This window comes from Cynocephalus volans, chromosome 13 (assembly GCF_027409185.1).
Source record: "Cynocephalus volans isolate mCynVol1 chromosome 13, mCynVol1.pri, whole genome shotgun sequence".
NCBI classification, from domain to species: Eukaryota; Metazoa; Chordata; class Mammalia; order Dermoptera; family Cynocephalidae; genus Cynocephalus; species Cynocephalus volans.
Window position 1 is genome coordinate 48442195 of NC_084472.1, and position 26877 is coordinate 48469071.

The 26877-nt window shown below is 36.7% G+C and overlaps 1 protein-coding gene across 1 annotated transcript in view; it reads left to right on the forward strand.

Moving 5' to 3' along the window:
- DCC (DCC netrin 1 receptor) overlaps nucleotides 1-26877 on the forward strand; it is a 770973-nt gene that overhangs the window by 407262 nt on the left and 336834 nt on the right. The window contains exon 9 of the mRNA XM_063076686.1: nucleotides 16707-16863. Within this exon, the coding sequence (XP_062932756.1) occupies nucleotides 16707-16863 (157 nt within the window). The remainder of the gene's footprint in view (nucleotides 1-16706; nucleotides 16864-26877) is intronic.

Below are 26877 nucleotides of genomic sequence, written 5' to 3' on the forward strand. Positions count from 1 at the left end.
TGCTTTACAAATTTTAACTCATTTGACTCTCAAGACAGGCTTATGAGCGAGGTACTGCTATTATCATCCACATTTTATAGGTGAGGAAACTGAGGTACAGAGAGGTGAAGTAAATTGTGTGAGGACAAATACCTAGTATGGGGAATAGGTAGTTTGGCTCTGGGACCTGTATTTAACTACTGTGCTTCTCTTCCCGTCATTCTCACACATCTTTATCCTCTAGTTCAGTAACACATCAATAAAACTAATTTCCCCACACAGTGGTCACTAGTGCTTCTACTGTTTATCACATTGAATCAGTCACTGAGGAGGATGCAAATAAAGAATGTGACTTCCAGGGGGGCAGGAGGTTTATCTTCTTAACTGAATTCCCATTACCCTGAATAGATCCTGCGACCTGGAAGGTGTGCAGTAAAAAATATTTTAAATGAATAAATGATCAGATGAATAGATGAATAAATGGGTAGATGTATGATAGATATGTACCTTATTTTAAGGGAGCTTTTAGTCTAAGAAGTCAAACCAAAATTCAGATGAATAAAAGGTTTTATATCTTTTTATTCCTTTCATATTCATCAAAGAGACTTTCTATAAATAAAATTACTCCAGTCTGGGTGAAACAGATTTGCTCACTTTTAGATATATATTAGAAAAACATATGTTAAAACCCAAATTAAACAAGCTTTTATCTGCAGGGCTCAGTCTCAACTCAGATTAATTTGGTAGAGGTGAAAATGAATTCTTTCACAGAAATGATCTTGCCATATTTTAGAATGACGTTTCTGACTGGGTGGCATTTCTATGACAGAAAATGAGGAGCAGAATAAAGACTGGGAAGTGGGGATGGGGGAGAAATGTTGGAAGCGCCTTTATCTTTAATGTACCCCAAATACAATAGAGTCTAAAGAGAGCAATAACAAGCTAGGGTTAGTAGAAAAGATTTGGTAGTTTTGTTTTCATATTATCATTATAAAAATAATGTTGACATTGCCATATTTTAAGAACCACTCAATTTCTAAAAAAAAAAAAAAAAAAAAATGTAGGTAGGGACATATTCAGAACGGAAAAATAATATAATCAATAGAAGAAAATGGATTTTGATATAAAGACCAATATATGCTGAGGGAAAAGGAGAAAGAAACTGTCATCACGTGGTGAGTAATGGGTTTGTGTTATCATTTTCAGATTGGAAAGACAAGGCCTGAGAAAGGGGATTTTATCAAAACGTATAAAACCAACAATCCCCTCCCCCCCAAAAAATATGATATGTGGGTATAGATTTATTCAACAAATCCTATGTCTTACACCTCAAGGATCCACTCAAAATTGATAAGACATTATTTCAGGGTAAGTTATAAATATATTTCATAGCAGATAATAAATTCAGAGTGAGAATAGCATAGGAAGTTCCCTAATAGGTCATTAAGATAAGTTCTGAGATTTTTAATACACATCCTTAAATTTTGCATGCGATATAATGAGGATCAATCAAATCTTTATACAGCATAATCCATGGTGAAAACTCTACCAAAGAAAAATCAACCAGACTCATTGATTATTGAATTGATAATTATAGTTTCCTATAGACCTGGTTATTATGGAGACTAGTTATAATGAAAGTGCTTAGTGTCTTACATTTCCTGTTTTTTAATGGGCTAAAAATAGTGAAATGTTTTAAATATAAGGAATGAAAAATAAGAAAAGACAACTATGCATGGATAGGTATCCTCCAAGAGAAATAGGTTTTATTTCTAAGCCAATGCACATGAAACAAACGGTGGATCAGAGTAACTGTGAATTAATTGCAATTCAAAATTATTTACCATGACTGCTAATAATCAGAGATGGGAAAAGTCTTGGAGAAAGAAGTTGAACTGTGACCCTAAATAGGCTTCACAGATCATCTGGAATTATTAATTGCCATATTTAGAGAGCATATTAAATTATCTGGAAGTTTATCCTAGATTTTAGTAATTTGTGATTTTTTTTCTTTTTTGTTTTTGTGTGTGACCGGTAAGGGGATCATAACCCTTGGCTTGGTGTCGCCTGCACCGCGCTCAGCCAGTGAGCGCACCGGCCATCCCTATATAGGATCCGAACCCACAGCCTCAGCGCTCCCAGAGCCACTGCACTCCCAGCACCGCACTCTCCCGAGTGATCCACAGGGTCGGCCCTGATTCATGATATTTTTATCGTAGACTAGCATGAGGAATGAGCTGTGATATATAAGTTTTTAGAAACACTATTTTCACTGCCTGGATTTTATGGATTCTTCAGGTTACTCAATGTTTCACCTGAGTCATCTATATAGATAATTTTTCTTCAGTAATTTCTTCTCTTGGTTTTCTTGATTTTCCACAGCAAGTTGTTCTACTCATTGTTTCTTGCCTCCCACCTCTCCATAGTTATGCATTTACAGAAAGGGAAGTTTCCCCCCATAATTTTGAATTTTATTGCTCTAGTAATGATAATTTTTATTGACTTTCCATCCTTAATAGTGTTCCCAGTCTTTCTCAAGGAAGCACATAGAACACCAAGCCACCTAAGGTATGTTCGTACTCTGTCAAACAAACTCTATCCTTCATGTTAAACTCCTTACCCAAGACTCTCCTCATGTGCCAAGCAGCCTTGTGATTAGCTGGGTCCATACCCTCTTGGAATTCAATGTGACAATTTGAGCACAATTGTCTTCCCACCCTGTCACCTTTAACTTTATTAGGTATTAGCTGCTACCTAAGTTGAAAAATAGAAGGAAACAGAAATCTAGTTAGAATCCAATGCATTACTCACTGGATGAAATATGAAGTGGACACATAGCCAGGTGATACAAAAGCATCAGCACGAATCATAAATACTCTGGGCAGGATGATACTTCTCAGACTGATGGCTGCAGTCTGAATGCTTTGTCTCTCAGTCTGCATCTGAAAGTAGGGTGATGCACGTCCTTTTCAACCCTCCAGAATTAGTCTTTTCACTCTGGCTGAGAGATGTTAGCTATGACCACAGTAAAATTCTAAAACTTAACACTGTCTCTATTCTTTTAAAAAAAAAAATTTTTTTTTTACTCATAATAAAATGGTGCACTCCTGACAGATAAGCATCCCTTTTTCATATGTATTCATGGAATTTGTTCTATGCTTTTGGAAAAAAATAACACCAGGGCTAACAGCATTAGGGTTGATCTTCAACTATAATTAAAGCTGCAGCCTCCATCCCTCTTTAAAATAAACTATTTATATATAGTGTGGAATAATTTTAGATTTACAGAAAATTGTAAATATATGACAGAGTTTCACTCAGATTCCCCCATTGCTAACCTCTCACATTGCTATGTATATTTTTCAAAACTAAAAAAACAACACTGGTACATTACTATGAACTAGATTCTAGTCTTTATTTGAGTTTTACCAGGTTTTCAATTAATATCATTTGTCCATTTCAGGATCCAAACCAGGATATCTCTTTACATTTTGCTGTCATATCTCCCCAGTCTCCTTTTTCTGTAACAATTTCTGTCTTTTCCTGTGTTTCTTGACTTTGACTGTCTTGAAAAGTATTGGCCATGTACCCTATCGACCAGCTCCCAATCTGGGTTTGTCTGAAGATTTTCTTATCATTTAGACTGAGGTTTGGGGTTGTTGGAAAGAATACCACAAAGATGAAGCATTCTTCACGACACATAGTATCAGGGATACTTGACAACTACCTGACAACACTGAGGATGGTAACTTTCACCACTTGGTTAAGTAGTGGCTAAATTTGCCAGGGTTTTACTGTAAACTTCCTGTTTCCCCATTTCCATACTCCTTTCTTTGGAAAAAAAGTCTGTAAATCTAGACACTCTCCAGCCTCCTCATCTCTCTTTTCAAGGGCTGCAAACAACTCTGTGACTAAGGTCCAACATGACGGTACCACATTCTCTGTAGAGAAGTGCCTCCTCATTTGGCCAGCACAGATCGATTGCTCAGAAAGAAAGAGCTCAATAACAAAACTCCTTCAGTCTCCAGATTTCCCATCCCTTATCTGTACCCAAAAGAATTAGACCCCCGAGGAGAAGGTTTACATGTTCATATTATGATGTAGCTGGGTGGCAGAGAAGGCAGCAGAGATCTCCTCTGATTTATCTTGAGCTTTTTGTTTTATTTTTCAGTCATCCCTAAGTGAATGCATTTAAATCATATTGTAATCTCTTTCCAGACACAGCTAGGGAAGGAACTGGAGGCCAGAGTTGGTTAGCTTTTATAACCATGTCTTCATGCTCATTACAGAATAGCTACAGAATCTTGGACTATATATTAGTGATTTAGAAATATTTCAGTAAGTGTGGCATCAAGTTCTCAATACAGGTAATTTTTTTTTCTTCTGTCAAAATATTTACTTTTGAATATAGTATATCATTTACTTTTTGTTTTACATACAAAGGTGTGAGAATGATTATTTTCATCCCATTTGAAATCTAACACATTTTCTCACTCTTGAAGGTGAGGTGACAAAATTTTGTATTGTTACATTGACATTTTATTATAGTGGAATAATTTTCTAGGTGGAATTAATAATTACTCTGAAGAAGAGATGATAACAGGAATATTCAAAGATATTGAAATAAATCTTGCATATACAAATACTACCTTATCTTTTCTAACTAGCTTTCTTACCATCTTTTCTTTGAATAGTATAATTGATTTGCAACAGCTCTTTGCATAAAAGCAATATCATTCCTTTGTAATAGTATTGAAAGTGTTGTCCCAGTTGGTCATTTAGTTTTCAATCTCATTTGTTATGTTCTTTCATACAGAAGTTTTGGATTCAATAGTCACATTTATTAACATTTTTCATCACTGGTTCTGGTTTTTGTCATATTCTTAAAAATGCCTCCTCAATTCAATAGGAAATTTATATTTACCCTTGTCTTTCTTGAGTAATTTTCAGATTTTTTTTTACAATTATTTCTGGACACTCTATTCTGTCATATCATTCTTTCTAACCCTCTCTGCAGTAGTGAACAGGCGTTGAATATCTTGTTTAGGGCCGCACAAGGCGTAAATGGCAAAACATAAGGCCCCACCTTTTAAATACCATATCAGATTCTCCACCCTCTTAACACTGTTACAATAGGGATCAAGTTTCCAACACATGAACTTTTGCAGGTCACATTCAACCTATAACAAAGAGAGATATTTTTCAACACTTTGATACTGGAAAAAATTCAGGGACAGGAGGTATTATGGTAAAGTCATATAATTAATTAGTAGTGACTGGCACAGAATTCTATTGTTTTAACCTCCTAATTCCAAACTTTTTTTGTATCGTGGTATCTATCAAATCAGCTTGCTGTGGTCTGGGTTTTTGTGTCCCTCCACAATTGATGTTGAACCTTTGTTCCCGTTGTGATGGTATTAAGAGGTGAGGCCTTATGAGAAGTAGATTAAGTCATGAGGGCTCCACCCTTATGAATAGGGTTAATATCCTTATAAAAGAGATTGAAGGAAGCTATTTTACCCCTTCTACCATGTGAGGATGCAGCAACAAGGCATCATCTATGAAATCTTTTTCAGACACCGAATCAGCCATTTCCTTGATCCTGGACTTCCCAGCTTCCAGAATTATGATAAATAAATTTCTGTTGTTTATAAATTACTCAATATTTGGTTATAACAGCCCAAATAAAGATACAACTATTAATATCTGAACTGAATAGTGAAGCTGACAGTGGGTTGCAAATTCTGCTCCAAATTTGGATGAACCAGTTTCAAAGAAAAAAAAAAGAGAGAGAGAGAGAAATAAAAAAGTAGAAAAAAGAAGAAATAAAAGAGACAGAGATGGAAAATACTGTTGCTTCATAGCATGAAAGAGACTTAGCTCTGAAGTCACTACTTTAGAGATTAACCTATCTGCAGCCTGGAAGATATTTACCCAACTACTAACTGAAAGAATATAACCTTATCTTAGTCCATTTGTGCTGCTGTGACAAAATACAACAGACTGGGTAATTCAAAAGAACAGAATTTTATTCTCACAGTTCTGAAGGCTGGGAAGTCTAAGATCAAAGTACCGACAGATTCTGTTGTCTGGTGAGGGCTTCCACCATGGTACCTCATTGCTGCATCCTCCAGAGGGGACGAATGCTGTGTCCTAACATGGTGCAAGGGCTGAAAATGGGGGGAAAGGGGTGAACTCGTTCCATAAAGCTCTTTCATAAGGGTGCCTCATGATTCAGTCACCTGCCAGATGCCACACCTCCCGTTACTGTTGCATTGAGGATTAAGTTTCAACATAAATTTTGAGGGGATAAAGACACTCAAACCATAGCAAGCCTTGTTTTCTAATTCTAATTCCAGAATTCTTTTCACTTTACTCAAGAAAAAAGAAAGTCATCTATCATACATACCTTTTACTTCTCGTTGATGACAAGCGATCATGTGAATACAGGCCAGATGTGCCTTAGCTACAATAGCAACAAGGAATGAAACTTAAAATAGATACGTTTGTTATGATAGATGAACAACTGCATCCTATATTTCAGAATTTCACACGCCCTATATTTTGAATTATTGAATATATTTACCAAACATAATTCAAATTGATATAGGCCTTTAGGTAAATAACACATTTACTGATTTATCTTAAACCAAATAAGACTTTTTAAAATACCCATCGTTTTTGAAGAAATGAATACTGTTCTCTTTAGAGTGACCAAGAAGAATACTGGTGTTTGAAGCACAGCCACAATTATGATTATATAGTGTGTTTTTATTACTTAATCAATCATCTCTGGTAGTTATTCTATTTGTTTGCCTACTTCATGGATTTGAAGAAGGAGTACTAGGTTCAGGTTTATAAGCTTCTTCTATGGTTTACGGTTTTGCTATCATTGTCCTCACTGTAATACTTTAAAAAAGGAAAAGGACGAGCTTACATGAGTGATCACACAGCCATGGTGGGTAGGACTACATGCTCACAATCCTACTTCCCAGAAGGAGACTGAGAATAGAATTGGTCAGGGCCAGGCTCTCTCGCGCTCTCTCTCTCTCTCTCTCTCTCTCTCTTTCTCTGTCAGCTGTATAGAAGCCTGGAAGAACAAACCTAAAAAATACTCAGGGACCTAAGGAAACATGCTACATGTGCATTTATGCCCTCTGCTCTTTTGCAGTGGTATCATAACAGTGATATAATGCTCTACTTCTATAAACTTAACTGGAATAGGTAATAATTTATCTTCATTTTGTATCCTCTTTTATTCCCTCTATTTTTATTTCCCTTTAATTGGTTTTGGTGGCTATAAAATTCAGTGATGAGTAGCAAGGGGTTAGAGCCAAGTACACTATGCACAGATCCTTCGTAAACCTCCCGCCCTACCCTGCCAATGCAGTCCTGGCCTGAGGTGCCCCTCACATACCCTTTACCATCCTGTTCACCTGAAACATATTGTTTAGCAAACATGTCATTCTGCAAATATGATCCTCGGCAAAATTTCAAAAAATTGAAATAGCCCCTCTTGGCAATGAGCATTTTTCACAACTACCTGTATACTATATCCTTAAAAAATTATTTTGGATCTCACTGAGCCATCAAGTATGATTGTAGCTTTTTTATTGAGTTACTTGATGGCTTAACACAGTAAAAGTAGTCCTTAAAAGTACCTACAGTACTAAACAGAGTAGCTTAAACCTTTGGTTCTTCTTAAGCTGTATTATCTCTAACTTACCTTTACTTGAATTTCTTACTGGAAACATCTAGCTGCTTAACGAGAAAAAGAAAAGAAAAGAAGGAAGGAAGGCAGGAAGGCAGGAAGGCAGGAAGGCAGGAAGGAAGGAAGGAAGGAAGGAAGGAAGGAAGGAAGGAAGGAAGGAAGGAAGGAAGGAGAAAGAAAGAGAAAAGAGAAGAAAAAAACTTAAACTCCCTAGCACTGATTCAATCCTTTTTTCTTAACAACACAGCTTGTGAGCTATTTTACTTTAGTAGTGTGTCATCACCAAAGGAAATGGCATGGAAAAGCACTGCTTCTTAAAGCCTGCTATATGGATCTGTATCAGCAATGCGTGTGTTATTTGGATGTTCTTCACGGATGGAGAACAGGATTGCACGGCAGCCAGGACAAAGCACCATATGGCTGGGATGATGTGAAGGATGATAAGTGCACATGAGGAATGGGAGAGGACATGTCACAGCCTGTCAGTCTTTATCCCTAGAGGAAGCTCTGATGACAGGGGAATGATTGAAATGGCACGTTTGGGGTCCCTGGGCACAGAGAAGGGACTCACAATGACCAGGAATTCAATGACATAAACTTAAGGAAAGGGTTGAAACAATATAAGTTGGTGATTGGGCAGAAGTGTAGTTCTCCTTTAGATGGGGAAAGATGACAGTAAGAGACATTGATGAGAGAGATGATTAAAGCCTTGGAACAGTGACAGATGGAAAGGGTATAATGATTTGTGAGAAAACACAGAACAAAAAAAAGTGACCTGAAATGACGTAAACTCTTGTACGAGCAGACATGTGAGATGATATGGATGGATTTTTCTCTGCTTTCTGATGAATGGATTTTTTTCTACTAATTGACAAAGGAAATAAGGAAGGATATTGAGATGACCAAGTACTGTCCTTGTGTAGAAAAAGCACCCATGTCCCCAACTTAGTTATCTACCAGATTAAGCTAAAATACTTCCCAAAGCCTTTCAAGGAGGGTTCCTATTTCTCCAAACAGATATCATGGAACAAAGACTGCGGAAACAGGCTTTCTTCTCCCTTTATCTAAAGATAGACAAATAATAACAACCACCTCTTATTAAAAATAGATCATATGCTAGGTACTGTGAGCAGCCCTTAAAATCCATTTATCATGAATCAGTTTTTAAAGGTGGAAAGTAAAACTAAGAGAAGCTAAATAACTTGCCAGGTCGTACAGTCACAGAGTGTCAAAGCAGGGATCCAACATTCATGCCATCTAACTGAAGTTTTCTAGTCAAATCCCCTGTTTACATATGTGATGCCCTAGTCACTGCTCTAATCTGCCTGTGGTCCTTGCTCCATCTTGGAGAAACTCTTTAAAAGGCACTTTTTAAAAATAGGCAACTTGGAAATAAGGAAATTATTAAAAGCTACAGTGTATGCTTTGAGACAGATTTGAGCATAAAAACCTTTAGTCACACATGTGTTGGTTGATCAGCTTACCAAATATTTTTCTCCTTATTTTATCCAAAAAGACCTCCATCTCTGAGGGCTAAAGTTATCTCTGCTGATATGAAAATACTTCCCAGAATTTGTTTCTCAGCTTATCTGTTTGTGTGGCAATAGGAAATCTTTATTAGCATACAGGCTTCACCTGGCAGTGCTCTTTGATGTCTGTTCCTGAGATAGGAATTGCACTTCCTGTAATAGACCCCAAGGTTCTCTTCTAGATGCACAGGTCAGCCCAAACCAAATTCTTAGGCTTCTTTTTTTCCTACATAATGCCAGCATTATTTCCCTTAGGACTATTCTCATATGAAAACATTGTCTATATTATTTGGCACATAATTGGGTTTTAGAGAAAATTGTGATGTATTTCCTCTTATCCATTTATATTAAGTGAAACAAGTCAGGCACAGAAAGAGAAATACCACATGTTCTCACTTATTGGAGGGAGCTAAAAATTAATATATAAATTCACACACACACACATACACACACACACACACAAACCGGGGGGGGGGGAAGAAGATATAACAACAACAATTATTTGAAGTTGATACAACAAGCAAACAGAAAGGACATTGTTGGGGGGGAGGGGGGAGGGAGAAGGGAGGGAGGTTTTGGTGATGGGGAGCATTAATCAGCTACAATGTATATCGACAAAATAAAATTTAAAAAAAAAAAAAAAAAAAAAATCCATTTAGTTAGAATGAAATATTCCCACCCCAAACCTGCATTCCCTTGGAACCTTCTTCCTCTGAATTCAGTTTTTCAATCTATTCTAAAATTTATTAACAGATCAATGATGATTTCCATAACTAACTTGTAGTAACACCTCTGTCCCCTCCCAATGCATATTCTTGAATACACACATTACAAAGTCCTGAAGAGGATTTTCTAGCCAAAGTCTAAATATGCTCACAAATTTGAAAAGCCTTTTATTTAGCTAATCCTAAAAGAATTTCTTAGGTGCTCATGATGTGATTAATATACACTGTGATGATCTGGGGGGATTAAAGTGGTGAACACTCTATACTTGTTTCCTACTTCAACAGTGTACACTTTGGTACAGACTACCAAAAGATGAATAGACCATTACAGTATAGGGCCATGCCCTGATAAGAGTGTTCATCTTATCCTTGTCCCGTGAAAGCTCCCAAAATTCATGCAATATATGATCCAATTCCTAAGGCAGGCTAGAGATCACTGAGGTGAGACCTAAACTGAAACCAGAAAGTAGACTTAGGCTAGAGGAGCAAAGCCATTGGAGGGAGGTATTCGAGCTTAGGTTTCAGCACACAAAAGTAGCACAGGTAAAAGCATAAGATCTTCATGGAATTGAGGAAGTTCAGTGTGCAGAGGTGACAGGTCGCATGAAACCAGGTATGCAACTAAAGCTTTTGCAACCTCCTCAAGCCTAGCTCCCCACTCCTAGCAGCCCTCAACTCGATCCTATCTCAAACTTACCCCTGCCCAAGACAACTGAGAAATAGGGCTAGTATGGGAGAAACAGTGTTAAAGGTGGAAGAAGATAGGTCCTTGAGGATGAAGCCAAGCCAAAGAAGGAGAATTATTGAGCTGGCTTTCCTCTCTAGAATTTGGAAATGGATTGAACAGCCCTTCACAAGTGCCTCACACACAGTAATCCTTTAGTGAGTATTTAATGGTTAATGAGTGGATGTGTAAGTTCATTTTACCAAAGAAAATTCATACAATGTATGATCCAATTCTACAGCACTATAATAGTTTATCAATAATGTAAATTAAATATGCTTCTAGGAACAGAATAGAAATGATTTAGTGAGAAAGTATGTCTGATGTCTCAATAACTACCCTATCCCAAATAGGATGGAACACATTTGTAAGTCAGAGACTCTCTCAAGCTTTTTAATTATCTTACGTGTGCCTACCTTGTGTTTTCAAATAAGTTCCCTGTTCTCTAAGGGCAAAATTCATGGCTTAAAAATAAATGATTATTAGCTTCAAGCATAAGAGTAAAAACTTCACAGAAATTCAATAAATATCAGTTATTTATATTTAGATACTAACCCAATAAATCTTTATGTTAATATTAAGATTTAATTAGATATTGTGGATTGTATTAACTTTCATCTTACGTTAATTTAAAATAAAATAAAAAATGAATTTAAGCAACTTTTTTTTAAATTCACATTTCTTAGTTTTATTAAAGTTCTATATACACTATCTCAAAAGCCATGATTCTTTGAATTTTGAAAATAATGTAAAATGTTAGGGAAAAATAGTTATTCTTTGTAATTTTCAACCACATACAGCCAAGCTTCCTTTGGTAACTTTGTGCAATTACTTTATGAATTGTAAAACTTTAAACCAAAATTTAGGTTTTATCCACTTATTTTTTTAGACAATTGAATACTGGAGTTTGGTGTCAAGGGAGCAACAACAAGAAAAACAATTTTTTAAAAAAGATGTTTTCCCTTCAGACAAATGTTCATGTCATTTCATTAATGTTACCTACTTATATTTTATTTTTGGTAAATCTTCAAACTAATAGGAGATGCAACTAACAAAGCAGCTAGTTGATTCAGTGGCCACATTTATAGTATTTTAGTTATCAACATGCGGAATGAGAGAGAGAAATAATTCTATTGTCTTGATTGAGGTTTAATGTAAGTTAAATATTTTTGTTTTTATGAATACATCTTATCTTTCAGATACCCTGTAAGGAATGAAGATTGTATACTGTTAATGAGTTTAGAGAAAAATTAATGTCCATAAAGAAAAAATTCTCCAGTATCTAAAAAGATTGTGGCTTTATAGAAAAATTAACCCGACCGATAGCATATTTGTTACAAAGGCTACTGCTCTAGAAACAATCAAAATGTTATTATTATTATTTTTTGGTTTCAAAACTATGTATTCTTTTAATTTGCATCATCTTCAAAAATCACCTTTTTCTTGGATTTTGCTGTGAAGAAATGCTTTAAATAGGTGTTCTATAAAAAAGAAAAAGACTATGTTGTTATAGTGTGGCAAATTCACCTCCTCTTCTCCATGACAACAGATAAAGAAGCTGTAACCATGGCAACAGTAATGGGCCAGAGAGATTAGGGCCAGACTGGAGATTAGGCCTCTAAGAGCAAAGAAAAGAAGTCCCGATTGGTTCTTTATTAAGACTTTATTTGAAGACAAGTTGCTGTTGAGAGAAAGCATGGAGGATTAGCAAGAGCAAAATTAATTCTCCTATATAAAGCAAGGCATCATTTCTTTGTTAAAAATGTGTTCCTTCCTTTTCATATAACGACTGTTTAAACTGAGGTAAAGAGTCCATGATTAATTCTATTCTGAGCTTTGTCTGAGCAGCTGTGTGAAAGGACCCCCGTGAAGCCTGGAGAGAAGAGCATCTATCTGCGTGCAAACTCCCACAGCTGTTCTTGGCAGTCCCTGGATGGGTGGAGCCCTACGTGGGTGATAACGATCCCCTGTGTGAGTGAGGTGCTCTTGGGGAAAAAGGATTTGAATACTTTCTTCTCCTTCTTTTAAAACTTATTTTTCTAACTTTTTGAAAATTCTCAAAAAGTTGTTCCATTAATCTTTAATCATATTTTGTTTTCTAAAAAAATCTAGTAAGGATCTCATTTTATTTAAATTGATAATTTGTATAGGTATTACATTTTGAGTAAAATGCTATCTATGATTTCAGGAGGTATTTGTCATTCTTTACTTCCTTTTGTTTTTGCTCTGGCCAGTACAAGGATCTGAACCCATGAGGTTGGTGTTATAAGATTGCACTATAACTAACTGAGCTACATTTGTTATTTTTTTAAAAAATAAATTTATGGAAATAAGAATGATCGACCAAATGACATGAATATTTGTTTAAAGGATTTTGCCAAATTGGCCTCTGAAAAGGTAGTACTCACACAATCTTCCACGGACAATGTATGAGAGTACCACACCCTGGCCAGTGTGAAATAATAACATTTTTTAAAGTCTTGCCACTCTAACAGATGTTTTTTAGGCTTTTAATGTATTGCACTGTGTATTTCTTCACTATTTGTCAAGTTGAGTCCCACTTCTAAATAAGGTTATTCCTTAGTGATTTTTAGATTCTTTTTATATTATGATATTAACTATCATTGTTATATATTGCCCAAATACTTTGTTTGGGTCAGCCTTTCCAGAGGAAATAGCACCTAAGGTAAGCCAAGAGGAAAAGTAGGAGTTAGGTAGATGAATGAGAAGGACTTGTTAAAGCGTGGGAGCTACTGTGTGAAGGCCCTAGGGAACTACAAATGGGTCAAGATGAATAGAACATGCTTAATGTAAGCATCAGGAAACCAAGGAGGCACCACATAAACTCCATGAGGACAATGGCTTCACCTCTTGTTCACCACTCTCTCTTCTGCAGATGACAGGCAGGTGACAGATGCTCTGTGAATACTGGCTGAATGAGTGGAGTTACTAAACAGTGCTTACTGTGAATACTTGCAAGCCTCAACCCAAAGGCATTTTTTTTTCTTTCCACAGGAACACACTAGACCATTATTCAGGAAGGGCAATGCCCCTGGAATCACCCTCAACTAATGGCAGAGCAGTGGGTTGATCAATACCGCAATGAACTATGCTTGGGGACGCATAACTCTGAGGCATGTCCTACACTGACTCCCAGAGTCCCTAGTGAGATTGCCCTTCAGTTTCTTGCAGAGATAACTGGTTAAATAACTCACTCTCTAGTGGTTCATTCTCCATCCTGTTTCACTTCCCGACTACTCACTGGTGTTCCTGGGATTACCACCCCAGTAAAATATTTACCCGTAAGTCCTTGTTGAGGCTCTGTTTATGGGGGAAACCAAACCAAGCCAAATGGTGAGCAGAAGCCAAGCCAGCAAGCAGATGGAGTTTGGAATTTACACACAGGTAAAGTAAGGTTAAGCAAGCAGTAGAGTGAAAGGACTGCATCTGTATTTTTATAACCTTATTATGGATGCTGCACAAAGAATATATTGGAAGAAGTTGAGTTTAAGGAAGGCAGAGAAGCTGAAAGACAGTTGTAATTCTGGTGAGAGTATGATGGGTGGATGCAAGTGTGGCTATGGAGACACAACAGCATGGGGAGATTTAGGAGCTGTCCGTAAGGGTGAATCCGGGCATGTGATGACTGAGGGATTGTCGGGACTAGGGGATGCAGTTCGAGTTTCTGAGCTGTTCAGCTGAGAGTACAGCGTGGACACAGCTGAGATAAGCAGCCTAGGCGGAGAAGCAGGCTGAAGGTTGGGAGAGGGTAAGTTCACATCAGTGTGCGCGTTTGAGTTGTCAACAACATGCGGATGCAAGCGTTTTGTCAGGAAGCTTAATATCATCCATATATTTGAGAGAGACACCATATCCAGTCATCAGTCTTTCCCCCTCCCCTCACCACTCTGCTATGAAAGACTGATTAACTCACTGCCAGTCTCCCATTTATTTCAAATACTGTGCCGATTGGAAAAGCAAGGGGACATTTTATCTGCAAAGAAGTAGTCAAAGAATCTATGAAGCCAGAAATAACGTTAAAAGCTTTCTGCCATTCTTTACGATCTCTCTTTCTTTGTATAACTGGCACTTATTGTAAGTTGATAATGTTTCTGGAACTATTGGGAAATCAGGTATCCTCGTCCTACCGGTGGATTTTTTCCAGCTAACAGAAATTTACTTCACGGCGGTAATACCAACCCAGCCAACCCCTGTTCAAAGCAATTGCAAGAATAGAGACCAACTTGGATAAAAACTAGAAAAACGATCTATAAAAGCCAGTTTGAAGTTTAAAGGTAGGCAGATGGGTATTTGTGGTTTGGAGCTAGAAATTACCTGTCAAGATGAAACACGTTTCCTAGAATAGGGGAATGGAACAAACAAAAATAAAACAGAGATATCTAGCAAAGATAAATTATGAATTCACACACACACACAACACACACACACAGACATATTTAATAAAATTTCTGTTACAGATTATGAATGCTTGAAATGTTTGAAAAGCCAGTTTCCAGTTGTGGATGATTCAGAGTTATTCCTATGAATAATAATTGTTAAATTATGTTAGAAATACAGTGAAACTCTATAAGCGTGTTACAGTTGTATTTTTTTTTTTTTTTTTTTTTTTTTGTCTTGCAGACTTTTTTCTCTGTTATCTCCTTTACTAACAGGTAAACCATAAAAACTGCTTCTACTTTTTTGTTAGCTTCCATCAACTTTTAATTTCTGCTCTTAATTTTCTGTAGTCTCAAAAAGTACATTAATAAGCTACTTCAGGGCCGAGCCCGTGGCGCACTCGGGAGAGTGCAGCACTGGGAGTGCAGTGACGCTCCGCGGCGGGTTCGAATCCTATTATAGGAATGGCCGGTGCACTCACTGGCTGAGTACCAGTCACGAAAAAGACAAAAAAAAAAAAAAAAAAATAAGCTACTTCAAATTATTAAGTGTAAACGAACTCTAAACGAAATAAGTTTTGTAATAACTATGTGGTTATCTGAAGCATTTACCAATATATACAAATCCACGGCTATCTTATGGAATGTTGGTTCTCCATTGGTTTGACTTCCAAATTAGAACTTTACTAAACTCCATGTCAATGTATGTATACCTAATTGGGCTGTGTCTTTTCTATTATGAGACAAATTTTAACTATGGAATCAGTATTTTAAAGAGTCACTTAATTACAAATTTTCCTTAAGTGTAAAAAGAAGAGGATTACTGATGTAGTGTGTTTTAATTTTCTCTATCAGAAATCAGATGAAATTACTGCTTATTAAAACTATATGATCACATTTTTTCTAAAATAATAAAACGCACCCCAAAAAACTTCACAAATTATAAGGTTATGGTCCTCTATTAGCTCTTCCCTGCATTCTTGAAAATGCTGATAGGTTATTTTTGACAAAGTAGTCATTATAAATTTTATTTTATATTTAAAATATCTTAAGTTTATATTGTTACATAATATCATTCTTTACTTCAAATACAGATACATTAAGTTATTTATTTATTTGCTCATCCATTCATCCATATATTTATTCAACCCATGCCGCATTCCAGAAAGGATTCTGAGAAATATATTATGAATTACTTAAAATAATTTTGTAGTGTTTTGACATCATTGATATGCCTCTTGTCCAAGACATTTTCAATTGTCGCTTGAAGTCATAAGTATAATTTATTTACAGTATTGAATTGTATTATCCACACTTCTAAAGTAATATCTTTCTAAAACTAATGTGCTTGTTAAAAATTCACATTACCCAATTCCTTTTCCTGTTTCTTACCAAACAGACTTTATTTTTTTTCTTATTGTCATCGATCCCATGAGTGATAGAAACTGGATAAACACACAGTGGATTCATATGTCATTAATTATCCACCCGTTCTGAAGATACCTTTGATTCCTTTTACTGTGTGCTTTCCCCTATGAAAGTGTGGCGTGGCTATGATGCTGATAAGTTAGCTCTGCTTTCCTGCCCAATTTCCACCTGTGCCACCAACACCTCTGATGGCCTTCTCTTCTTCCTCCCTAGCTATCCCCAGCTCCAATATCCTCCCTTCTGCTCCCAGAGATGTGGTCCCAGTCTTGGTTTCCAGTCGGTTTGTCCGTCTCAGCTGGCGCCCACCTGCAGAAGCAAAAGGAAGCATTCAAACCTTCACGGTCTTTTTCTCCAGAGAAGGTGACAACAGGTAGGTACTACCAATAAAATTAAGCTTAATCCACCATCTCCTTAAATGTTCACCCTGGGGTGATGGCAGCGGGAGATCTTGAGCAGGAGACTGTGAAATCTCTACTCTATGCTCTTCACTCATTACTAATTGGGGATGCATGGTTTTAAAAAGCAGAATTGTTTACAGAATCAAGTGAAATAATGTATATAAAACTTTCTTGAAAAGAAGCCAAGAATGTGAATATATTTTACCAATTTGTTGTTTCCTTGATTTTTAAAGTGATTAACAGAGAACAGAATTAGGCTGTACATTGATAGAACGGAACAAAAAAGAACCACTATGGCTATGTTGTAATCTCAACTCTGTCACTGATGTCACATGATCTCAAAAAATGCATGACTTCTTGGAGCCTTACTTTACTCTATAATAAGGAGGAAATAATGATTCTTACCTTGCAAGATTTTTGTTAGGATTAAGGTAGGTTGCATATATAAAGGTCATAGCAGAGTGTCTAATATTTGGTTGAAGTTGTTATTGTGAATAGTATTATGTATGTGTCTGGTTTCATACCAGCTGTATGTGTCTGGTTTCAACATTACAATCTACTGTTTTGTTTTCAACATTTTCCTCATAAAATGTTTCAGCACTTTAAGACTTTGAAATGTGGTTTCTAAGTCTAAGGTAGACATTGGGTAAGTTCCACATGAAGAGAAACAGGGGTTCATGTTCTGGTATTCTAGTCTCTCAAATTTGTGAGTGTTTTAAACACACAATGATCTTTAGGAACCCCTCAGGACTTGAAAGAGATGATGAAGATTGGGCTTGCTAGAGTGGTATTTAGTTCAAAATACTGAGGTATAAAAGTTAGGTGGTATAATAAAATTCCTCTCATGCTGGTTCTAAAAGTACTTTTCTTCCTAGTTGGTAGTAATGGTTAAATTATATATTTTTTTGTTTCTATTTTATTTTACAATTTGGCCTTACTTTAAAATGAAAAGAAAGAAATAGGTATACATATACGGCCTCATGCTCACAAATATCATTCACCATCATGAAGTAGTAGGCATTTGTATTTGTCTTATCTCTGCAATTATTTAACTTCACGGCCTCCAATATGTTCTTTGGATTTCAGTGTTGGCAGTTGTGAAAATTGGAGGTAATAGCTCTTGCCCAATCATCTTCATGTATTTACATGAATTTCCTGGAGGCACCTTAAATTCAATCTGCTCAAAACCATACTCACTGTTTCCTCCTTAAATGTATTTTTCCTCTCTTTTCTTGGTTTATGTTAGTACCTTCTGTCAAGTTGACCAAGCAAAAACCCAAACCGTATTTTTCTAGTCTGCCTCTCAAACTGCTATTCTTCATCCGGTTCTGTCAAGTCTACCTTGCCATTGCTCAGACAGGCCTCTTTATTTTATTACTTTCATCGTCATTTACCTGATCTCTGGAAACAGTTCTCACCTTCTAATTCATCCTTCTCACTATCTTTATTTATCTTTTGAAATACAGTTTGGATCACTCACTCCACTGCTCAAAAATGTGAACATTCTTAAACTCAATTGGCAACAAATCAACAGAAACACAAAAGATTTAAACTATGCTTTAGATCAACTGGACTTGGTAGATATATACAGGACATTTCACCCAACAACTAGAGAATATATGTTCTTCTCATCAGCACATGGAACTTTCTCCAAGATAGACCACATATTAGGTCATGAATCAAGTCTTGACAAATTTTAGAAAACTGAAATAATTGTATGCATCTTCTTAGACCACAATGTGTTAAAACTAGAAATCAATAACAAACAAAACTCAGGAAACCATACAAATACTTGGAAATTAAACAATGTGAATCAAAGGTGAAATCAAACAGGAAATCAAAAAATTTCTTGAAACTAATGATAATAATGACACATCATACCAAAAACATTTTTTGTTGTTGTTGTTTTTGCAAAAGCAGTACTACAGTGAAATTTCTACATAAAGACATGTACATGGTAACTTCCAAATTCTTTTGAATACAGTCTAGCCTCAATCTCTATATGGGTACAAGTGTGGTTGCTAACATCTGTAATGGGTAAAGATGGTTAAGTCCAAATAGCTGGGTTTGAAAGTGATTTTACTCTTTATCAGACATGTGGCTTTTGTGTATTTAGTCACATATAAAACAAGAATAATACCACTCTGGTGGAATGTATAAAAAGAATATAAATTCTACCTCTCAGGATTGCTATGAGTACTAGTGAGGGAACTCAGCTAAAGCATTCAGAGCAGTCACTGCACACAGGCAGAACGGAGGGACTCAGAAAAGTGTGAGTTCAGGGACAATGCAGGGAAAAAAGAGGAAAATAGGCTCAAAGGGTGCAAGGAGAAGGAGGAAGAGAAAGAGGAGAAGAAAGAAGAAGGAGAAAGAGAAGTTGCAATTTTTTGAGTAAATATTTTATTTTTATAACTGCTCACAGTTTCCTGCTTATAATATTATTTTGTCCATTTCTCTTCTGTTTAAACTGTCTTATCTTTCAAGTCCAAGCACCAATCCTCCATACCACCTTGGTTACTAGTTCCCACGGTCATACCATGGTCCTTGTCAACACCAAAGAAACCTTTGATTCCACAGGAAATCACTTCATTGATCCTTGGATGTTTTCACTGTCCCTAATCCTTCCTATTTTCCTTCACTCACCAAACAGCTAAAATTCCACGGCCAATTATTACAAACACTGGCTGACATACACCGATGCTTTGCTTGCTACTCTCTCATTTCATATTACTTGCTTAGCAAAAACCAACTCAAGATAATGTAACTTTTACTGTAACTTTCTATCTACTTCCAGTCTTGTCACTTAATATAGCTGGAGGAAAAAGTACAGCTGGGCTGACTTGTCTCACTTTAAATTCACAGCTACCAATCTCATGGTACCTGGCAATGCTACTGGCAGTTATACTATATTATCAGTATTATTATTACATTTATCTCTCACATACACTCCTAATAATATTTGATACCTTTCCTCTCTTTGCAATCTTTAACATCTTCCCCCTTTCCCTCACTTTTAGTTAGACTTTGCTGCTAATTTTTAAGGAAATCAAAAGAGAGTTTTTTTAAGCGTCCATATCTGACTTATCTACCCAAGTGTGTCTGCAAGCATCTAATCTCTCTCCTCATTTTTCTATAAAAGAACTGCCTGTGCTCTTAAATAAGGCCAAACCTTCCATTGTGCATGAATTTCCATCTTTTCTTGCAACATGGAAGAGCAACTCTTCAGCCACTCTTTCTTTCTCCTGCTTCATTAATTTCCCCACACAGGTGGATCATGTTTATCACCATATAAGCATTCAGTTGTATCTTCCATTGCAATGAATTCTCCTCCCTGAAAATGCTCTCTCCTCTAACACTCCTTTTTCTGTTGCCTTTTATAACAGCATTTCTTGAGTTGTCTAACTTCATTCCATTATTTCACCTTATAATGCAATCATGTGGGCAGGAATTTTTTTTGTCTCTTACATACCGAGCTGTTTCATCATCTAGAGCAATATCTAACCCGTAGTGGACTCACTAAATATTTGTTGAATTGAAGCCCTAACTGAAATGTCAACTACTATGCGAAGCTTTCCACAGTCCTGCAAGTCAGAATTCATCAGTTTCTTCTGTATAATTCCCTTTCACTTTGATTACATCATGATTATGCATTTGCCACCTTTTGCTCTGTTTGATGTTTAGTTGAGCACATCTCTGTTTCCCTCCCTGATGATTGACACTAGGTCTTATTTATAATTCCATGCCCAAGTGTCTAGTATCATGCCCAGTGTAGACATTTACCGATCTGAACATGTATGTTAAAGGTGGCAGAGAAACTGATGTGATATTCTTAAGAGATTTTTTCCTCGCCCAGTAAAATATATTGTGTTACTAAGGGGGGTGAATAAACTGACTGCAGATCAATAAAACCTTTTTTTTAATTGAGAGAAAAAGAGTTCATATTGAAATTTGATTCCAATATTTTCATTCATCTTGTGTTTTCTGCCTCTCAACTACCTCAAATATATGCCATATGTCTCTGAGCAGTGTGCTGTGATGTCTGTTTGCTCATGTAGGATTATCCCGCTCCTCAACACAACAGCTTTTTAAAAGGTAGTGGATTTAACATTTGCCTCAGATTAGCAATAACTTTGTCAGGCAAATTACTCTAGCTCAGATTATCATTAACCTGTCTGGCTGGTTAATGGTGTCAGTAATGCAAGTGCCATATTTAGTAATTTTTCTTCAGCTCCTTGGGGTGCTTTCATTTCATAAGTCAGAGAACAGCATGAATTCCAAAACCTGAAAACCGGAATTCACAATGAAGTAATTTCTTCACAGACATGCAGCTATCACCTCCTAGTACATAAAAATCATTAGAACTGAAAGCAATCTTTGAGAGCATAGTCTAACTTTCTGCTACTTCAACATTCAGAGGCTGATGCTCAGGGATGGGGGTAAGTCCAAGCCCAAAGCTACAGAGTTAGTATCAATAATAACAGAAGCATTTATTGAGCACTTACTGTGCCAGACACCAGGCTAAGCATTGTACATAAATTATCTTTTTTTAATCTTCGCAACAAAACATTATTCAGATGAGGCTTATAGAAATTTACAAATTGGTTATACAGGCAGTAAGTAGTAGAACCAGAATTTAATGCAAGCATGAGTCCAAAGCAGGTACCCTCAGTCCCTATACCACCTTGCTCAATTAGTGGGTTAACCTAGAAGAGAGCTAAGCTTTCTTGATATCTATAGAATTATTACATGCATTTCTTCTATATGTTTCTTTCCTGTAATTTTCTGACTTAATGGCTAAGTTGATTTGCATCATTTATTTACCATTATCAAAACACACTCATAAATTTTTATATATGTAAAGAATATCATATCTTTCATTTATTAACCTAAAATAACTTATGGAGTATGACACAGTGTAGCCAAAGGTTAAGGCTATGTGGTTATAGAATTGAACCAAATGGATTTGAATCCTGATTCAGAATTTATCAACTGTGTAGCCATGAGCCAATTACTTATGACTTTGTTTCCTCCTGTTGGATAATAATAGTACCTATGTGTAAGGTTGTGATGAGTATTAAATGAAGTTGAGGAAAAGAGCCTAAAATGCTTGCTCTTTGCCTGGTGTACTGTTAAGTACTCCACTCTTGTTAGCTAGTGCCATGTGCAAATCACTGTCTGGGTTGGAAATTAAAATGAATAAAATACATAGGTATTTTCTGAATCTTATTTGGAAAGGACTTTATTGCTTTCATATTAGCCCATTTGATCCTCAGATAAGATAGTTATAATAATCTCCATTTTACACATGAGCGTGGCTCTCTATTCAGAAAGACTGAAAAATACTGCCTAGGAAATTGCACAAGTAGTAAATATTAGAACCAGGATTTAAATGCAAGGTTTCTAGTCCAGTGATCTCTTCACTGTGCCACACAAAGTGAAAGATATTTCCTAAAAGAGCTACATATAAAGTACAGTGAGAGTTCAGATGAGAGAATTAAAACACTTTTATGAGCATCATTCAATTTAATCCTCACAATAACACTGTGAGGTAGGCAGATAAGGGCCTGGTATCTCCATTTTGCAAGTGAAGCAGAGAAGACTCCAAGATAGCTCCTGACTTGCTCAAGGTCACACACTGTCTTGTGGCAGAACAAAGGCTGGACTAGGCCTTCCAACTTTCAGCAATGTATGCTTTACATCGCTTTGTGCTCTCAGAAAAACCTGTGCTCACTGCTCAGGATTAGAGATCAGCCTTTTATGATTGATATGGACGGTTCATTTTAGAATTCACTGTGCATTACATTTTCAACATGGTGTTTACATATTTTTTCCCTGCTCTCCGAACTGAGGACTCTGCAGCTGATGAAGCTTGTTATCCATGAAGGGAATGTATTGCAATGGAAAGAGAACAAGACTCAGAATCCAAAGCACCACATTCTGGCCCTGGCTTAAAGCTTTGCAAAGTTAGCCCTCCCCTCACACCCTTACTCTGCTTCTCTATAAAATGCAAAATCCTGCCCTTTCTACCTCAAAAATTTGTTAGATCATCGAATGAGAGAATAGTGATTTTATTCTTCCAATTGACTTAATGCATATTGAAAAATAAAACACGACATCTATAAATGCCATATGTAAATGAATAACCCTTTGGTCACTTACTCAACAAATGTTGAATGTGAGTTGACTGTGTGGCTGGCCCTGTATTGGAAATAGTAGAGAACCCAACAGTTTCTCTGGAAGCAGTTTAGTAGTTTTGGGAGGATCATCCTATTGGTGAATACATAACTGCACACTGAGTCGAGAGTTCCAGTGGAAAGGAACATGCTTCTGTGAGAGGTTGTAAGAAACAAGTGCATAATGTCTATCTATATTCAGATTTGCATTTTGGAAAGATGACTGTTGCTTGAGAAAGAGTTAGACCAAAGGTCAGCTAGGAAGATGCCAGAAGCCATTTAGCAGGCTGTTGTAGAAGTCCAGGCAAGAGATGATGGTGGCTTGGACTAAGGATAAGTCAGTGGAGATGGAGAAGTGGAGATAAATTTGAAAGATATTTAGGAGGCAAAATTGACAGGACCAGGTGATGGATTGCACAGGATTGCACATGAATGGTAGGGGTCGGGGGAGTGTCAAGGATAGTAGCTAGGTTTCCAGCATATTTCAATGGAGGGATGACAGAACAATTTGCTGAGATTAGGATGCTGGAAAAAGTCCAGATTTGGGAATGAAGATCATAAATTCAATTTCAGACAAGTTGCATTTGACATATCTTTACAATAGTCAAGTGGGAATGTCAAGAAGGGCCTTGAAAATAGTGATCTGGAGCTCAGAGAAGTTTGGGCCAGAGATACATCAGGAATCTGTCAGCATATGTATGGTCACTGCAGCAGAGAAGGATAAGACAGCCCATCCCGAGGAAATGGAATAAGAAGTCGACCCAGAACTGAGTTGTACTGATCATGGGGACAGAGGCTAAAACTAAACCAAATAAATAATTTGTAACCAAAACTTTTTGCCACAAAAAATACAGCTTTTTATTTATTGTTACAGTAGCTACTTACGTAACTAGTCTCTTGAACATGTACTAGGTGTTGAATCATAGATTATATAAAAGCAAATTTTTAAAAAGCTTCTTAATAGATCTATCCTTTTGAACATTTCATGAAAAAAAATGTAGTGAAAATAAAATTCAGTGAAAATATCTCTGATCAAGAAAACAATCTCCATTCCCATTATGCTATATGTGGCAGTGAATCATCTCATAACCTCCTTTCCCTCTAAGATAACACTTATTCCAAAACCTATGGTTTGAGGGTAATAACAAATGCAGCATTTGGGTAGTTGCTGTTTGAACACCATAGTTCAGCTTTGAAATCTTTTTTCTTTTCAAGTACCATTCTTGTACATACTAAAGAAATAAAAATGAAAGTGGAGTGGATAAAAAGGAGACGCCAAAAATCTTTTCATAAAAAATAACATAATTCCTTCCCTACAAAGGAACATTAACATAACTTTTCCTCCTTGAAGCAACTAATTAGGCATTTGACACCTCAAGACAGCATTTGCTACTGAACTCATGGTTGTAACTAAATGTTAATACCCTGGTACACTTAGGCAAGACAAGGTGTATTTACATAAAATGTGTACTAGAGACTTATTGTTACAAATGATCCACTAAGGAGCAGAGTCATACTTAATCTTTAAACTCGATTTACTTCTGAGATGTGAAATGTAAAAATAGAAGAGCTAAATTCATGAGCTCTTTTTTTTTTTTTTTTTGGTGGCTGGCCAGTATGGGTAACACTGAACGGCTGTGCCTTGGTGTTACAATGCTGTGCTATAACCAAATGAGCTACCTGGCCAGCCCCAGAAGTACTAAATTCAGTGAAAATACACACACACACACACACACACAAACACACACACACACACAGAGAGAGAGAGAGAGAGAGGGAGAGAGAGAGAGGTGATATTCTATTTCCAATAAAGAATATTAGAGTAGAAAGGCTTTTTGAGTAGATCCCACTCTCTCAGTTTTCAAATAATAAAATCAAGACCCAGGAAGGTGAAGAGGAATGACAAAGGTGACTGAGTTAAGTTGGGATAGAACATGGAATAGAATCGAGTTCTCTAGACATTTCTAAGACCACACTATGTGAAGATTTTATGTAATTATTCTCTTCAAATTTTATTTTCATTCATTTAAAAACTATAGCACTAGCAACATAGCCATTCTTTATACTCCATAGGTATATATGCTGAATGTGACAAAAATATGAGTGAAATATGGCTTCTCTTCTGAAATAATCCAGGGTTGAGTTAAAGAGGCAAACATGTCCATTAATACAATGTGATACATGCTACACTGGATGTGTAAACCAAGAGCAAAGAAAACGCAGAAAGCATCGAGTGCTGCTGGAAGTAATGACATGATGGTAGGAAAGCTTCAGCCAGGAGATTTCACTTTGAGTCAAACTAGATTTCATTTGAAACAAGCTTTTGCCAAACTGAGAAAGAAGTGTGTCAGGAGCAGGTAACTTCAGGCCAACCAAAATGAAACAAAATAAAACAAAACCGGAAACGCAGAATGAGAAAAGGCAGAGAAGTGACATAGACATGGGTGTTTCGGGTAGGGCGGCCCATTTGATGAGTGTGCAAAGGTTTGGGCTACATTTTGAAGATCTTTAGATCTTGTCCCAAGGAGGTGAGCTTGTATTAAGCATAGAATGACAGCCAGCACAAGACTGTGAGCATGGAGTTGACAGATTATATATATTGAAAGGGGATCTCTGTCAATAGAAGATGGAAAGAACTGGGAAGACCAATGACAAAAAAACTAGAAAAAGCTCTTAAGCAGTTTTTTACGTACACTACATTGTAAGTACAAACTTACACAGGTGAATATAACCTACCCAGAGTTAGGTCTCAATGCAGCTTGCACGAGGATACATCCCATGCTCCCATGTTTGGTTTAGCCTCAAAATGTGTCAGTACTTAAGAAGAGTTAACGCTGACTGATCTCAGCAAAGCAGCAGCACTATTGTTGAGTCAAAGTGTATGCTTTTAGAACATAAATAGTTATTTTCCAGGAAACCTCAGCCAGGTAACCCAAAGTACCTAAAACTAGAATTTACAAGAAAGGAATTTTTTTAATCAACTAACTCTTCTTGTAGTCTCCTTGTAAAAAGTCAGAGGATTCATTGCCTACAGTTTTTTCAGTTAGTAGGAGGAGTCATGTTTCATACATTTGATAGCCTGTAGATTTTCAGCGAGTGAATTTACAATAAATGGATTCTAGAATCACAAATGACTTGCTCCCTTTACTTCAGTCAGCTTATCCTGAACTTGGCAGAACCCCACACTACCAACTCTGAGTCAGGTGAAAAACAGAGGAGTGATGAAGATTTGTCTGACAGTATATCTGCTTTTATAGACCATGACTCCAAGTTCTGCAGATTTGAAGAGTAATTACATCTTTAGATTTATAGGAGAAAACTTCACAGGGAGGCAGGAGGCCTGGGCTCCTGCTGCTTCCCCAAGAGTAGTCAGGGCAGTGACAGGCAGGACATCCCAACATAGTAGCGTCTCACATCTCCCTTCTCTTTTCTTCAGAACTGTGTGCTTATCTGCCCATTTACAGAGGTGCATGAACTAGAAGGAGCAGAGAGAAAATCCTTAATTACTAACTGCCTCAAGGTGGAGATTATGGAGCGTTTAACTATGTTAGGTGGCTATTGTTGGCCTGTTGTGGGACCAGAGAAACTCAACATAATAAACAGCCCTTCCAAACTCAGATTGTACTTGTTGCCATTTTATGTCACTTTAGCAGTTTGAGGTCATCCCAGTGGGACCCGAGGAAGTAAAGAGCAGGTAAGTCACAGAAGCCCAGACAGCAGTGGGGATAGCAGGTATCACAGATCTGTTGATCTGAGCTGTGGAACTCAGTGCCCATCAGTAAAGGTCTTTATATATATTAGTTTTCATAATTG